Source organism: Sus scrofa, chromosome 8 (genome assembly GCF_000003025.6).
Source record: "Sus scrofa isolate TJ Tabasco breed Duroc chromosome 8, Sscrofa11.1, whole genome shotgun sequence".
In the NCBI taxonomy this organism is placed as follows: domain Eukaryota; kingdom Metazoa; phylum Chordata; class Mammalia; order Artiodactyla; family Suidae; genus Sus; species Sus scrofa.
This window is the reverse complement of record NC_010450.4, coordinates 18603124-18621104: the sequence shown is the minus strand read 5'-3', so window position 1 is coordinate 18621104 and position 17981 is coordinate 18603124. Positions and strand designations below refer to the sequence as shown.

The following is a 17981-nucleotide window of genomic DNA, read 5'->3' as shown; positions in this document are numbered from 1 at the left end:
GGGGTGTGAAGCCCCAAGGGCCCAACCCACTCAGAGGAGCATAAGGTGGCTGCAAAAGGAAGGAGGCCGGCGGGACGGAAGACGGGCGGGCCAACCAGGCGGTGGGCGGGGCTGAAGTTCCCGCCTCCGATGCGTGCGCGCAGTGCGCGCGCACGCACGCACGCACGCACGCACACACAGCATACCGCGGAAGCGCGCGCGCAGGCCCAGCCCTCGTCGCCGCCGCCATTTTAGCTCCTGGTTCCGGCCGCACGGTGTAGGCTGTTGTAGCGGGAGGGGTGGGGGTCCTCCAGAGTTTAGTAGTCATCCTCGACTGCGCCGATAGAGCCGTCAGGTTCTCTTTTTCCTTCCTTCGTTACCGCCAGCTCGAAGAGTCCGAAGATGTCTAAGCGACACCGGTTGGACCTGGGGGAGGATTACCCCTCCGGCAAGAAGCGTGCGGGGACCGATGGGTAAGCCAGGCCGGGGGCGCGAGCCAGGGGTTCGGGCTTTGTTGGGGTCCCGGAGGGGAGCGGGCCAGGGTGGGCCGGGCCGAGAGGGCCCCAGGGCCGACCCTTTGTTCCCCTCGGGCTCGGGTCACTAGCGGCGGGGCGCGGGAGAGCGGCGCCGCTCCCGGCGTTCGGCCCGACAAGGGCGCGGGGAGCTGAGTGGCGCGGCCGCCGCCCGGCCCAGTCAAAAGAGCCCAGAGGCCTTTCGTGGCCACTAGGGCGCCTCCTCTCCGGGCGGAGTCGAGCAAGAGTCACTTCGAAGGGAGCGGACGGGAGGGAACCGCGGACCTCGTGGCCCGGGCTCCAGGGTAAGGCCTGGAGCCCGGGGAGGGTGGGGGAGGGCGCGGCGGGAGTAGTCGCTTCTAAGGGCACCAGGTACTTCTGAGGCAGAGGGGTCGGGGCAAGGGCTTTGGGGGGCGGCTGGGTGCCCGGTCCGGGGAGAGGCGGAGGCCGGAAAGTGAGAGAAGCGCGTGGATTCTTGTGTAGGCCGGGGTGGGGGTGGTGGGTGTTGGGTGAGGCGTGCAGGCGGGGAGTTCTCGGGGGAGGGGAGAGTAGAGGGCCAGCCGGGAGAAAGGAAAACGTGGAGTATACCTCCTGAGCGGGAGGGCTGGTGGTTTGGAGCCGCTGCGTTTATACTTTGGCGGGAGAGCGCGTGCCTCGGTCCATTCAAACACTTCAAAGTAGATGCTAGGCAAACTTCCGCTCTTGCCTACGCTCCCGCCATCTCCTTTATTTCCTGCTTTGGCCGAAACTGTATTTACGTACACGGGGCATCCCAGGGATGTAAATTAGAAAGGCCTTGTGTTTTTTCCAATAAGTTCTTGTTTTCTGCCCTCTACCCCACCCCGCTTTCCTTCATAAGTAGCTTTTGAAACAAGAAGACCCTTTTTTAGTAATTTATGGGAAAATATCACACTTGGGGAGCTTCTTTGGGAGTTCAGATACTCGTGGTGTTTCAGATTCCTTTCCACTTAGCCTTTATTTTTAAAGGTACAGAGGAATTTAACAGTTGGCTTTAGCAATTGCATCGAAATCATTTTCCAGTGTGTCCTTTCATTCCTGAAGTACAGAGCTTTATTTGGATAATTCAGGCAGAAACATGAAAGCCTGAATATCTAAATACTTTGAATAATTTTGCATTTATTGTGGGTATATGTGTGCAGAATCACTGTGTTGAGTCATCTGAATAACTTTTGTGAGTTTTTGTTTATCCAAAGTCCTTCTTTTGGATGGAATAAGGTATCTGTGTCTGGCGAGTATAAGCCAGGATAGGGTGTACTTTTTGATATCTTCCCATATATTAAAATATGGGAAGCATGAGTGTGTAACACTTTAATCTTGTAAATTTTGTAATTTACAATGTTAGATGTCAATTTTCTGTCTTAGGCTGTGTCTATCTTGGTTCCCCTCCTGGTCGCCAGTCCCCTAACACTCCCCACCCCTCACCCCTACAGAATAGCAAAACTTCGGCATTTGACCTACAAGTCACAGGCTCCTGAGAGCTGCTTTGAAGAAAGTGTGTATAATCCTCTCCACTTCGGGGATGAGAAATGGAAACCCAAAATTGTTAAGGGTGCTTGTGCAACCTTAAACAGTTTACAACTGGATTTAGAACCTTGATTTTTAAAATTTCACCCCTAGTCTCTTATTTTTTCCTATACAGCACACAGCCTATGATTGTAGTTAAGACTCATTACAGCCCATTTTAATGACATTTATAATGGGTTGGTAAAGTAGGGAACACTTGGTTCTTTGTTCCCTTGAAGCAAAAATAAATTGCTTGTCATCTGGTTAAGATGCAACTGATGTCTCTCACAAATTCAGATTGGAGAAAAAATATGCTGGGAAGGAATGAATTCACTTACAAAAATTTGTGTATATGTGCACCATTTAAATGCTTTTCTTGGAATTAGTGGTCCCACGATTGGTGTATGTACATGGGGTTGCTTCCCTTCACTTGTAAACCCGACCTACTTAGTAGAAATATGGACTTAGATGTTTGGTGACCTTATGATTCTTGGATGTTTTTTATGACACCTACCTGTAGGTGAATGAGAGTTCATCTTTGTAATACAGTTCTGAGATAATTCTGGAGGGACATTTGTATTCTCCTTTCTGTGTCACCTGAATGTCATTTCTCAGAACTTTAACACTGGGTTTAGTGTTTATTAGTTTTGTTCCCCCATGTTTAATAATTTTAAGTTACTTTTGTTGACTGTCATGCAATCTTGCAGATTTTTTTTTTTTTTAAAGCCCTGCTAGTTAGTCCATTTTATCTGAGAGGGTAGACCTGTCAGTTTTGTGAACTCCACTGCCAAGGATGCCACTATGTCACTACTGAGAGGGGAGGTAATTCAGTGAGAGATTTTGCTCAGATTCAATGACCTAAACTATATATGGCTTTATGTATTCCTGCTATCTTTTAATTTGGGGGTCAGGAGAGAAGTTGAAGGTTTCTTTCTGTTATGTACTGACCTTATTCCTTTTTCCATCATCTGACATTTTCTGTATAAAACTAATTATTAAGCAAAAGAAAACTTACGTTGACATATGAGGAAAAATTTTTGAATATAGGGACATTTTTCACTTTGATATTAGTTTCTGATATTACTTCCTGATAGTTTTTCCTATTAAAAATGTGAAATAAGAAGTTCCTATTGAGCTGTTAACCTGTGGCTTAGCAGGTTAAGAGCCCAACATAATGTAGATTCAATCCCTGGCCTCACTCATTGGGTAAGGGATCTGTGGTGTAGATGGAAGATGCAGATTGAAGATGCAACTCAGGTCTGGGGTTGCTGTGGCTGCAACCCATATAGTGTCCATGAGGATGTAGATTCGATCCCTGGCCTCACTCAGTGGGTAAGGAATCTGGCATTGCCACAAGCTGTGATGTAGATTGAAGATGCGGCTCCGATCTGATGTTGCTGTGGCTATGCTGTAGGCCAGCAGCTGCAGCTCTGGTCCTACCCTAGCCTGGTAACTTTGTATACTGCAGGTGTGGCCCTAAAAAGAAAAATAAATTTTTTTAAAAAGTATGAAATAAATATAGTGACAAGATAACATGTAGAGACTTCCACAATTTTAGGTGCTTTAAATAGCACATTTTCATTATAATTTTGTCTTGGTGAGGTTAAGTAACTTGCCTCAGGGAACATAAGAAATGTCCATACATAAAAATGAAAAGAAAAGGGCAAAAAATTACCTGAAAACTTCCTCCCTATCTTTATTTATTCTTTCATGAACATTTTTTTAGCTCTCTGCATACTTATTCACAGATGTGCACTATAATATTGTGATAGCGATAGGATTTTTTAATATATATTATTTTGCGCCTTGATTTTTTTTTTTTTAATTCACCCAGAAATGTGTCATAAACTGTGGAATGGGTATACGTTATTCTTTTCATTGGCTGCATAGTATTCCACTTGTAAAAGGGGTATTTTTAACTTATTTAACCAATTTCCTGTTCACTAATGCTTTGGTAGTTTCTTAGTCTTATGAGTGAAAAGTTTGATGAAAATCCTTAGGTGTACTTAGATCCTTAGAAGTTCCTGGAAGTGATTGCCAGATAAAAAGCAATGACTTTTTTAAAATACTCTAACCAGTTTACATCTTCATTAGCGTTTCTTTGGTTTCTATTTCTCCTTGTAGAATTTTAATGTAAATGATAGCCCTTGTTCATTGGGCATTTTGTTCCACACACTATTTTAAGCACATTACCTATATTAATTCATTTACTCTTTGCAGTATTCCAATGACATGTGAATAGCCATATTTTATAGACGAGGAAAGAAGTAACTGTGGTCATATAGTTAGCTTAAGTGTTGAGTTGAGGATTAAGCTAAGATAGAATACCGAACCAAATGTTCAGTATTCATGTTTAATAACTCTGTCCTCTTGTGTCTCTCCCTGCCAGTATTGTGGCTAAGTGACTACCAAGCACTACTTTGATAATTAGTTTTTTAAGCCTCACATCTCAATTAGTAAATCTTATAAATAACAAATGTAATAATAAAAAGTACCTATTTTAAAAAGAAAACATGCCTGTACACAATATTCTGCATTTGGAGCAGTGGGTTTGAGCTCTTTCTCTCTCCCGTTGAAGGTAGTTGAATCGCAGACAGCATTTCAAAGTGATGGAACTTGCCTTCTGCATTCTTCAGTTGCCCATTTTAAGCAGAGACTACTTTATTAGTACTTTTTGCTTTGCAGATTAGTAAATTGAGGCTTAATATTTCCAGTGGTTATGCATCTGTGATCTAGGTGCTCTTTTTACTCTTCTACTCACAGGTAAACTCCAATTTTTGGTCACCAGTTAATCACTGTGTCCTCAGGATGTATTTTATGCTTCCTCTGCTACAGTTATTTTGGGTAATGAAACTTCTGATGAAGTAAGTCCTTGAAAAAGTCTTTGTTAGCTTAGGTACTCCTGTTGTAACAAAGCAGATGATTCTTGATTTACCCTGTCCATCACTGTCTAACCCAGATTTTATAACTCTTGAGAGTTTGGTCTGTGTGTTACGTGCTAGAAGTATAGAAGTTCATTAACCCCCCTACTCCCCCAAGGTAGGGTACTAGAAGAGTGATTTCTTTTTACTCAGACCAGATGTTCTTTAAAGATTCTTTTATGTTCTATGAACTATAGAATTTCTAGTCTTAGAACTCATCCTTCACTACAGTGCTTCTGACTTCACTGGGCGCATATCTTATAAACTATTTCTCATTCACATTTTCGGGCTGTGCAAATACTTATTTAATTAACAAGCACCTTAGACCAAGGCAGAGTGAGACAAGAAAGAAAGGATGGTTGTGGTATATTTCAGAGATAGGTCAGGAAGTTCAAGTTCTGAATCGTGGCACTTCATTTTGTGTGTTAAGTAATCCTTTGGGTTCCTTCGATTACTTTCTTTTTGTGCCAGATGGGATAAGAAGCTTTTTCAGTCCTAGTTTGTATGTCCTCTAATTCATTAAAGGTGAACATTGGGATGGGAGAAGGAAGAATCATATACATACGTGAAAAGAGATTATATATATGTGAAAAGTATATGTGTGACTATTAATGTAAGTGTATACATGTAATAAGGCTTTTCTCTCTTTAGGCAAATTCCTATGGAATAGAATTATATATTTTAGAAGGGACAAGATCAACCATAATTGGTCAGTTTACAATTTTTGTCATTGAGGGACTATCCTTACTTATGCTGGCTTCAGCTATATTCTACTAAGAGGAGTAATTGCTGCCCGGTTGATGTACCATTACAGAGAATGAATGAATGGTCCTCCCTAGTCTGCAACTGATAATTGGGGCATGGGAAATGTAGGTCTTTCGTGTGTTGTGGATAAGGGACAATGACATGTTTAGTAGCCTGTGTCATAGTTCCATGTTGCCCCACTATTTCAAGGCTGAGTCCAAAATCCTTGGAGAGTTTGGTCTGAAGTAAACTGGATTGGTAGAATGGATGAGCAGAGATTATTTAAAACTTAGAGCTGTATTAGAGGTCATCTCTAGTAACTAGAAGTGGATACTAGAATTGACTTAGTGACCTAAGATTAATATGGTGGACATCTGCATAATTTAAACATTTTAAACACCTTTGTAGTGTTCAGTGAAGCTTGTTTTTAATAGGTTATATTTCACTTTATGGATGATCAAAGCATACATAGGTTTTACAAACTACTTCCAGTGTTTTACTACTGTTAAGAATACATGCTAGAGATCCTGTTATGGCTTAGTGGTAACGAACCTGACTACTATCCATAGGGATGCGAGTTTGATCCCTGGCCTCGCTCAGTGGTTAAGGAGCTGGCATTGCCGTGAGCTGTGGTGTAGGTTGCAGATGAAGTGGAATCTGGTATTGCTGCAGCTGTGCTGTAGGCCGGCAGCTGCAGCTCGGATTCACCCCCTAGCCTGGGAACTTCCACATGCCGCAGATGCAGCCATAAAAAGCAAAGAAAAAAAAATACATGCAAAGATAAAAAGTAAAAACAAGAATAAAAAGTTTTCATTTAACTTTTTTATAGAGCAATATATGCTTATTGAACAAAATTTGGAAAGTGCTAGAAAGTATAACTTAAATCACTCACTAATCCTTTAACTTGTATTAGTGTAATGCGAATTGTCTTGGTGGTCAGGTGCAATAAAAGATTTGTTATAAATTTTGAGCATACTTTCAGTGTAAAATTACTTTTTTTGTATAACTTGAAGGAGGATCTGGGAAAGATTGTAGTGCCATTCTCTTTTTGCCTCATTTGTCCTATCTCTTCCTCACACTGCCCTCAGTCTTTTGCTTCTAAGTAGGAAGGGATTTTACTTGAAGAATGAATTCTTGTGTTGTCTAAGGTGATGGCTGAAGATGGAAAGAGACTGTTCCTTAACAGAATTTGAAGTATCAAAAAAGGGAACGGTGTTTATGGAAGAAGCATGGGGAATCCCTGATTATAAGTTTTTTGTTGTTGTTGTAATTCATTGAGTTTTATATCAGTTTTTTCATTTGGCTGTTGAACATATACTTCCTTGTGACTATAATGCTGCCATAAACATTTTGCATAAAATTTGGAATTCGAATTGTAATTTTTTTCTTTTCTTTTTTTTTTTAGGAAGGATAGAGATCGTGACCGTGATCGTGAAGATCGGTCTAAAGATAGAGACCGAGAACGTGATAGAGGAGATAGAGAGCGGGAGAGGGAGAAAGAAAAGGAGAAGGAACTGCGAGCTTCGACGAATGCTATGCTCATCAGTGCTGGATTACCACCTTTAAAAGCTTCCCATTCAGCTCACTCAACCCACTCAGCACATTCAGCACATTCAACACATTCTGCTCATTCAACACACACCGGGCATGCAGGACACACATCACTTCCACAGTGCATTAATCCATTTACCAACTTGCCACATACCCCTCGATACTATGATATTCTAAAGAAACGGCTTCAGCTCCCTGTTTGGGAATACAAAGATAGATTTACAGATATTCTGGTTAGACATCAGTCCTTTGTTCTTGTTGGTGAGACTGGGTCTGGTAAAACAACACAGGTGAGTTATGAATACCATGCTGCGTATTTTATTAATGTTTGTTTACTTAATGTTGTGTATTTGATTCTGATGGTCATTCCCATTGTCTGTCAGAACATTTTGAAGCGTAGCTGCTTATGTTTAACACTTTTGAGTGACTTACAGGGTGGGAATCCTGTAAGGAGTACCTATTTTCCTGAGGCCTTTTGGGAAAATAGCAGGGCTTCTCCCCCACCCGCCGTTTCATTGTATAAATTATGGCATTGATGCTCTCCCACCCACTTTAACTCTGAGGTGGTACATATTTAGGGATACAGAGTTTGTTTTCCAGCCCTTGGGTGGAGAGATCTGAACCAGTGGAGTGATTTTTGTTTTTGTCATTCTCATTTCTTTGTTTTTTTTTTTTAATTGATTTGAACTGTGTAGATAGTATCCATTCTTTTTTTTTTTAACAGAGTTAAAGTCTCTTTAGTCATGACCTCCATCCAATAGTGTCCCACTCCCTGTGCCTCCCCAAGTTAAACACACAAATTAGTGTCCCATTAATAATATATTTAGGATATTTCTCAGACATGGCCCATGTTACAGACATTTAGGCTGTTTCTAATAGTTGTTTTGCATGGTCAAGTATATCCTTAGGGTAAACTCCCAGAAGTAGAAATTGTTGGGTCAGAAGATCGTTTTTAATTGTAATACATATAGCCAAATAACCTTCTATGGATTTGCATTTTCTTGGTACAAGTGAGGTAACCATATATACAGATGCTTGAGCCTGACCCATCAGAAAATTTCTTAGAGGTTACAAAAGTAGCAGTCCCTGGCCCTTGTAGACCATTTGGAAAATTCAGCAGTGTTGAAATGAATTTAATTTCATCTTACCATGCTGAAATAATTACTGTGTTGTTTCCCACTACCTGTTTTTTCGTGTTTTTGTACTACCTGTGATACATATTTAGATTTGAGCATACTGCATCTTACAGGCTATCCTTTTTTAAAGTTACATAATGCCACAAATCTGTTAATTTGAGTATTTCATGGAGACATTTTTGAAGGCTATAGTAACAACCCAAACTGGAAGATTTTATTAAAGACCGAGCTTTGGTATGGTTTTTCTTTTTAGTGAAAGGAAAATGTAATGCAGTTAGGAAAACGGTAACTATTGGATTATCACCTTATAGAAGCTTAAAGAACTAAATATGTGAAAAGATATAACTAATAAATTTATTAATACCACAGTGTCTTTAGTAGTTTCTTCAGCTGGTTTGTCTAGTTTGCGTAATATTATCAGCAGTTTGATAAAGCCAGGCACTGTATATTTTGTATCATCTAAGTTTTTCAGCAGGCATGCAAGGACGTTCTTAAGCACCATTTTACAGATGAGCAAAGTGAGGCTTAGATTTGAGAGATTTAGTGGGTTGCCCTGAGTTATGAGGGTTTTAGTGGGTAGTGGATAGAGGTGAGTTGAGTATTTGAAACTTTGTCCCTTTGTCTCATAGCCAAAGTTATATTTATTTTATACTGCTCTTCTGTGGCCTTATATGGTTAACCTTATTTCGGAGATGAGTTTATTTAGTAAGTTTGTGTATAAGAAGGTCAAGTGAACTCAAAACAAGAGGTTTGTGATTATTTGGTTTAGTATTTGGTTGTTTTTTTTTTAGTACTTAGGATTTCAGGGCATTTGGAGGATTCCAAGGGAAACAGCAAGTTAAATGGTAAATTTCACGCAAATGCTTTTTTGGCATACTATTATTAAATCTTGACTCAAAACCAGCAAGAGTAGTCACCCATATTTTGATGATCTTTTTGTGCCTATCAGAAAGTGAAATCCTTCAAATAAAACCTGAAGTAATTTAACTTTTGACTGAGACTCATAGTAAAAACATCTCACATTGCAACTTGGTATGTACCTACTATATTCATAGATAAGAAATTAAAGCTAGTTCAACCAAGAGGGACAGCATGAGCAAGGGCACATGTTGAGAGAGAAAGAAAAGCATTATCATCTCTGGCCAGAGTATAGGGCGTATTTGAAAAGAAAAGTGGAACCAGTGAGACTCGAACAGTAGATTGGGCCTTATTTTGCTATGGATTGACCTAATTGTTTTTTTTGTTTGTTTTTTGGTCCGCACCTATGTCATATGCAAGTTCCCAGGCCAGAGATCCAAATCTGAGCCACAGCCACAGCAATGCCAGATACTTAATCCATTGCATTGGGTGGGGATTGAACCTGCATTGCTGCAGAGACCAAGCTGGGTCCTGAACCCACTGTGCCACAGCGGGAACTCTGGAACTTTAGTTGCAGAGGAGTAACAAGGAATTTTACAGATATGTCTCCTGTGTAGTGAGACTGTTGATAGACTTTGTAGGAGGTCATAAAATTTTGACTATTGCATGGCAGAGTGGAGAATAAAGGACAGGTTGAAGTTAGGATGTTAATGCTGTTGAGTGTAGGGGATGTGGGAGGGGTTATTAAGTATTGGGAGGAAGATGAGAAATGGTTTTGGTTTTGAACTTGTTGAATTTAGGATAGCAATAAAATTCCTTTTTTAAGTAAAAATGACCACAAGGTCACGGGTGGGACTTGAGCTAGGATTGACATTTGATGTGTTTCACATATGTATGTGTATAGTCGCAGAAGAATAAATAAAACCATTCAGGATAATGTATAAAGCAAGAAGGCTGAGGGCTAAGGATCAGTTTTTAGAAGATGGCCCCAAAGAAGGAAGAGAAGCTGAAGGAAGGGATAGCTTAGCATTGATATCTGGCTTGATCAAGCTGGTAGTCTGCAAAAAGACATACTTCCCTTCTTAATACTATTCTTAGAAATATGAACAGATCTATCGATGGAACTGTTCTCCAATCTTTGCTGGGAACCCTTGGAAGTATACTCTTTCAAGGTCCTGGGATTTTCATATACTTCAAACAAAACAAATACTGCAGCACATTTAAAATAGAAGCAGTTAAGTGAATCCAGCTATCTTCTTTTAAGCCAGGTTTTAGAGACAAGCTAAAATGTAAACCAGTGTACTCTTGTATGCATACTTCTGAGGGGAGAAGGATAGGAGTTAGATGCTGCTGGCTTACCAAATTTGAATTGAATTAAAAGATAGCAGCTCTAAAGCTAACCACAAGCAGATACGATTTCTACTTGTTACATGCATTACTTTGTAAATTAGATTGTATAGGAATTTGTTAAGTTTCTTAGAATATTTTTAGGAATTAACATTTGTTATAACTGTAGAGTTTTCCTAAGTTGGATTTCTTCTCATTGCATAGAAAAATGCTTGGTGATGGAACATTGACACCATAGAGCATATTCAGCAGAGCCTCAGTGAACCTAGCACGCTCAAGAGTACAGTTATGTCATATCAGTTTTGTACATGACCCTTTTTTGGCTTGGAGAGCTCATGCTGTTATAAATTTCAGTCTTAAGTAATAATTTGTGGTGTGCCTAATTAAATTTTGTGTAAAATTATTAGAATGAGATAAAACACCTCGTGTTAAATATATCTGATATGCAGGCAGAGTAGAATTAATTTAAATGTGAAATTATTTGATAGATTCCACAGTGGTGTGTGGAGTACATGCGATCATTACCAGGACCCAAAAGAGGAGTTGCCTGTACCCAACCCAGGAGAGTGGCTGCAATGAGTGTGGCTCAGAGAGTTGCTGATGAAATGGATGTGATGTTGGGCCAGGAAGTTGGTTACTCCATTCGATTTGAAGACTGCAGTAGTGCAAAAACCATTCTTAAGTAAGTACTGTCTTTAAAAATGGACACTTTTTTCCGCCTGCTTTTAGTTTTCTGCCCCGGATAGGGGACTTTGCTAGTGGAGTCTGAGGTCATCTAAATTTAGAATAGTCCAGAGTAGACCTTAGATTTACTAGATGACTTTTTAACATGAATTCTTTTTCTTGGTAGTAATATACATAGCTGTTCAGTAGATGTTGAGGCTCAAAGGTCAGATTTTAGTTACTTGGTACCGTATCTAAGGTGAAATGTTATGTCATTTAACTATAGAAAAGTAAAGTGATATATCTTAGTCAAGGGCAGTCTTAGAATAAGGTGTGGGAAGGGATGTGATTTATTTGGGGGAGAGAGCTTTTAATGTTTACTACATAGCTATTATGGGGTATATGTTAGGAGCTAAATGGAAGAATCTTGTTTTGTAGTATATTCTTAGTTTCCTCAAAGTTCTTGTTTCTCTCCCTTACACTGTGGTACATGATTGACAACCATATTGAGCTGCTTTCTAACATTTTTTTAAACTTCCGTAATTTTTTATCTTCATCTTAATACTTGCATTCTGCATAAGTAGTGTTATTTGTTTCTTGATGGTAATTCTCTTGAAAATCTTCTCCTTTTTTCTGTTTATTCTGTGTGCTTCTTTTAAAATGATTTCTTTGTCATGATAAATGTTACATGGACAGTGACATGAGTCTTTGATGGCAGACATACATACAATGTTATGGGGAAAACTGTTTTACAGGAAATCTCAAATGTATGTAGAGGTAAAATAGTGAAATAAACTCATATTTATTTGTCTTGCATCTTCAAACTTGGCCAGTCTTGTTTCATCCATATCTCAACCTTTGCCCTGTACCATAGAATTTGAAGCAAATCCTAGACATCATATACTTTTTTCTGTAAATATTTCAGTGTATCTCTCTCAAAGAAGTTTTCTTGAAATTTAACCGTTACAACTTGAAATTTTTTCTGTAATCAAAACATTGTTACCTGTCAAGTTTTATATCAGTTACTTCTAGTTTCTTTGATATATATTTTATTAGAACTTCAGATTGTTTCATTTTTAATCAACAGTTGGATTTAAATAATCAGCTTACCTTTGACTTCATGAGGCATGTTTTTGGCTTAAACCTGAATCTTCATTGAATAAATCTTTAATTTAGTGGTAGTTACAGTACTGATCAGTTGTAATTACAGTGTAATTGACAAAAGCATTGCATAAACAAACTTAAGATTTTATCATACTTTTTAAGATGCAGATAATGTCAAGGAATTGAGGATAGTAAAGGGCAGGTTTTACTCACCTTTAGGAGGAATAATCTGGCATTTGATTCACTATGCATTGAAGATACTTTGTTTTCAGTAAGCCACAGTTGAGCAGGAAGAACATAATTTGGAAATTGGGAGATGAGAAGGTTATGTGCAGTGTTGGGGTAGAATGTGTCTGTTTGTAGTAGGAAGTGGTGGGCTTTCTAAAGCTGTATGCTTGTGAAAGATTTTGGTTCACTTAATAGGGAGTGACAATGTGAATAGATTTGATAGCTCTAAATGAAAGTATCTTTGGCATTGTGATGTTTTCTTATGGAATGGTTTCTGGAGGCTATAATTAAAACCCTTAATTCATGACAGGGTAGGCTTATTGGGATTTTTTCTAGCATCTTCTGAGGAGCTAGAAGCTAACCTAGTGTTGTCTTTAAGTGGTATTAAATCTTATTAGGAAAGGATTAGTGATAGTTTTGACTAACAAATGCTTCATTAAATGCAGTGTCTTATGAATCCCTATGTAGATTTTGTAGTCATCTATCAACTCATTTCTGGAGAACTCAGATGTTAAAAACAGCAGAGCTTTAACTTAATGAGGATTAGTTACATAGTTATTTGGGTAGGAAGAGTGAATACATCAGTCAACTATCAGTACCTTCCATTAACTATTCTCATATATAGGTACAAGATGCTTATGTATCTACTGGCTAGCCAGAAGAACCTTTAGTTTTCAGAAGGATGGTAAAGAGGACAAACTTAGGAAGATTTTGTCTGAGGAGCTTAGAATTTAACCATATCCTTCTTGGTTCATTGAATATACTAAACAAATACTTGTTTACTAATTAAGTAAGTGTGTTTGAGAGTACTTTAGCCTAACTAGTGTAGTTTTAAATCATCTCAACACAGATTAGTGGTCTAAAGATGATTTCTTCAGTGTTTGAGACACAAATACCTCTAGGTTCTAGGTCTAATGTTTTATTGTTAGAGAGGATTGCTATTTTCAGAGAATTGGATCTAATAAAAATTAGTGCACACTCTTAGACTAGCCTTATATAGCTATCCAGTTCCAGTAGACAAGTTTCTTTTCTGCTAAATTGTTCTTTTGTTTGTCATGCGTTTGCCTGCTCCCATCTTTTTTTTTTTTTTTTCTCCTGAAGTATTTTCCCTTTTGCAGGGTTTTTACTCCTTTGGCTGTCTTCGAATGGAAATCATTGGTGGGGGGGACCTCGTGAGGTAGCTAAAAGAAGAGCAGAACAGTCCTTGAAAGATTATCTTGCCAAATTTGTAACAAGTTGGTGAAAAAATATCAATTCATTTTAATGTTAGAAGGAAGAGGTTGGTATACTTTTGCAGAGGATTTTTTTTTTTTTTCTTTTTGACCACGCCCGCAGCATGAGGAAGTTCCTGGGATCAGTCTGCACCACAGCAGTGATCAGAGCTGCTGCAGTGACAACTCTGGATCCTTAACCTCCTATGCTACTAGGGAATTCCATTTTGCAGAGGATTAAGAAGCTCTTTGTATTGGAGTCATAACACATTTTAAGGAATCTGTTCTTCCTTCTTTTTGAAGGAGCTGATAACTTTTAAGGGAATGAATCAGTTTGATAATCTTGAATGTTTGGGAAAGCATCATAATATTTAAGTTATTAATTTGGTGGCTAATTTCATTTTTCTTTTATGTTTTTTATTGCATCTGTGGCATGACCCAAACCACAGCAGTGACAATGCTTAACCTGCTGTGCCACCAGGGAACTGTGTTGCCATTAAGCTCACTATTATTTTTAAATTTTTTGTTTTATTTCTTACTGGTGCACATTTTTCTTCATGGTCCATCCCAGGAGACTGGACACAGTTCCCTGTGCTGTACAGCAGTACTTTATTGTCTATCCATTCTAAATGTAGTAGTTTGCATCTATAAACCCCAAACTCTCGGTCCATTCCACTCCCTCCCATTTCCCGCCTGAAACCCCAAGCCTGTTCTCCATGTCCGTGAGTCTGTTTATCTTTTGTAGATAGGTTCATTCGTGCCATATTTTAAATTCCATATGTAAGTGACATCATAGGGTATTTTTCCTTCTCTTTCTAACTTACTTCACTTAGTATGATAACCTCTGGGGGCATCCATGTTGCTGAGAATGGCATTATTTAGTTCTTTTTTAAGGCTGAGTATTCCATTGTGTGTATGTACCACATCTTAATCCATTTCATTAATTAATGGACATTTAGGTATTTCCACATCTTGTGAACATGGAATAGTTCTGCAGTGAACATAGGGGTGCATGTGTCTTTTTGAATTACAGTTTTGTCTGTGATTTGTTGACTCATTAATGATGACCATTCTGCCTGGTGTGAGCTGGTACCTCTTTGTAGTTTTGATTTGCATTTCTTTAATAATTAAAATTGAGCATCTTTTCGTGTGTGTTTTTGGCTATCTTTATGTCTTTGGAGAAATATCTTTTTAGGTCTTCTGCCCATTTTTCAGTTGGGCTGTTTGTATTTTTGCAGTTGAGTTATGTGTATATTTTGGAGCTTAAGCTCTTGTCGTTTTTATCATTTGCAACTATTTTCTGCCATTCCGTAAGTTGTCTTTGTCTATGGTTTCCTTTGCTGTCCAAAAGCTTCTAAGTTTGATTAGGTTCTATTTGGTTGTTTTTGTTTCTATTCCCCTTGGACACTGCCTTAAGAAAACATTTGTACAGTTTATGTCAGAGAATGTTTTGCTGGTGTTCTCTTTTAGGAATTTTATGGTGTCATGTCTTATGTTTAAGTCTTTAAGCCATTTTGAGTTTATTTTTGTGCACGGTGTGAGGATGTGTTCTAGTTGCATTGATCTACATGCATTTGTCCAGTTTTCCCAGCACCATTTGCTTTTTCCCATTTTATGTTCTTGCCTCCTTTGTCAAAGACTAACTATAAATGTCTGTTTATTTCTGGGCTCTCTGTCCTGTTCCAGTGATCCCTATGCCTGTTTTTGTATCAGTACATTGTTTTGATTACTGTAGCTTTGTAATATTATTTGAGGTCTGGGAGAGTTAGGCCTTTTACTTTTTTTCCTCTCAGGATTGATTTGGCAATTTTGGATCTTTTATACTTCCATGTCAATTTTTGGACTGTTCTTGTTCTGTGAAAAATGTCATGGGTAATTTGATAGGGTTTGCATTAAATCTGTAGATTGCTTTGGGTAGAGGCCCTTTTAAGTGTTAATTTTTCCAGTTCAGGAGCAGGGGGTAGCTTTCCATTTCTTTGAATACTCTTTAATTTCCCTTGATTAATATTTTATGGTTCTCGGTGTGTGAGTCTTTGACCCTCTTGGTCAGGTTTATTCCTAGGTTTTGTGTTTTGGTTTGGTTTGGTTTTTTTTGGTGTGGTTTAAAAGGTTTTTTTTTTTTTTTTTTTTAGTATTTTTTGTTGGTATACAGAAATGCAGCAGATTTTTTTGGTGTGATTTTTTTTTTTTTTTTAAAGATTTATTTAGTACTTTTTTTTTTTTTTCCTTTTAGGGCTATACCCTCAGCATGGAGGGTCCTAGGCTAGGGCTCGAATTGGAGCTGTAGCAGCTGGCCTACACCACAACTCGCAGCAACTCACTGAGCGAGGCCAGGGATCTAACTCCTGTTCTAATGGATACTAGTCGGATTCTTTACTGCTGAGCCACAACAGGAACTCCTTTAATATTCCTTTTTAAATATTTCTGAATATTAATCTTCTGTCCTGCTACTTTGCTGAATTCGTTTATCAGATTGAGAAGTTTTTGTCCGGAGTCCTTAATGTTATTTGTTTTCACAACCCTACCCATGGCATATGGAAGGCCCAAGACCAGGGATCAAATCTGAGCTTCGCTGCAACCCTAGCCACTGCAGAGATAGTACTGGATACTTAACCTGCTGTACCACAGTGGGAACTTGCTTCCTTTTTCTTTTTCCTCAAACTGCAGAATTACTGAGAGATTTTTATATTGAGGGAATCCAATAATTACACAAGTAATGCTCATTCAGTCCTTTGATAATTGAATACCTTCTGTGTATTAGGCAGTGCCAGGTATAGTAGTAAAAAGTAAATCTGTTCCCTACCCCCATAAAGCAAATAAAGCAGTAGATATAAAATTTCAGATTATGATTAGGCTCTGAAAGAGAATTGTGGCATATATATGAAAACATGATTTGAGAATTCAGACTGGGAAAGAAAAGGCAGGATTTAGGTCAAGGACTGAATTAAAAGTAATGGTTTGCCAGGAGAAGGAATCGAAGAAAGTAGAGCTTTCTAGGCAGATAGGACATCATTTTTAAAAACTTTTACTGAAGAGAAAAACATAATACTTTTTACTTGAGAAGGCATTGTAGTATGTATGTTATTTAAAGTATCCAACTGATTGGGTAAGTCAGGCTTTTACCCCAGATCACTTTTGAGATGTTTCAGGATTGGTTTATAGATGGTATGGATGATCGCAGATTGGTTTATCTTGCCTAGTTAGAGCATAAACCCTTTGGGAAGAGAATTTGTGTCTATATCTGTATACTTGTGCATGAATCCTTTTTTAAAGAAGTAAATCTAAGGATATAGAAGGTTAGCAGAGTGGTGTGAAAATTTGTCACTACAATGTAGATTATGGGTATGTCTTCAACATAATCATTAAAAGGTAGGATTTTCATGGCAAGACATGTTCCCTAATTTCTTTAAACTTGTCTCAGTGGGGAAAGTGTAGTGGTAGGTTGATTTGGTGTACATAATTTGCCTTTTATTCCAAATCTTTTGCTTTTGGGTTATCAGATTCATTTCAGTTTTGGAATCTGTCACAAGACTAAGAACTCACATGGTTGTTCTGTGAGCGTGCACCATCCTGAGATGTTTATCTTTTATATAACTTCGGGACAAACTGCTAGAAAATCAAAAGTTAAAAGAAAGTAGTTGAAATTCAATTAAATGATGGAGAAATGAAGTCTCGTGTTTTAAGATGTGATGAGCCCTTTGTAAAACTTGAAGGGAGAGAAGTTTTGAACAAACTAGTCAAAGAACAAAGAAGTATTGTTCCACACAGTGTGGATCAGAAGCTTAATTTCTGATACGAAGTGAGAGATATGAGCCCAATGCAAATGCTGCTTTAGTAAAGAGCTGGCTGCTACAGAACCTCTAACTCAGGTTTAACACTGGGGAGGAGTTACCAGCCAGTGCCATAGCAGATTCTTTTTTTTTTTTTTTTTTTTTTTTTTTGCTTTTCCTAGGGCCGCTCCTGCGGCATATGGAGGTTCCCAGGCTAGGGGTCTAATCAGAGCTATAGCTGCTGGCCTTTGCCAGAGCCACAGCAACGCAGATGCAAGCTATGTCTGCAACCTACACCACAGCTCATGGCAATGCTGGATCCTTAACCCACTGAGCAAGGCCAGGGATCGAACCTGAAACCTCATGGTTCCTAGTCGGATTCATTAACCACTGAGCCACGACGGGAACTCCTCGCCATAGCAGATTCTTATGG

At 38.8% G+C, this 17981-nt stretch overlaps 1 protein-coding gene across 1 annotated transcript in view; it reads left to right on the top strand.

Annotated features, from left to right (window-relative positions):
- The window catches only part of DHX15 (DEAH-box helicase 15), a 57085-nt gene continuing 39316 nt past the window's right edge, over positions 213-17981 (top strand). The window contains 3 exon segments of the mRNA NM_001252212.1: positions 213-452; positions 7086-7521; positions 11061-11254. Coding sequence (NP_001239141.1) covers positions 382-452; positions 7086-7521; positions 11061-11254 — 701 coding nt within the window. The 5' untranslated portion in view covers positions 213-381.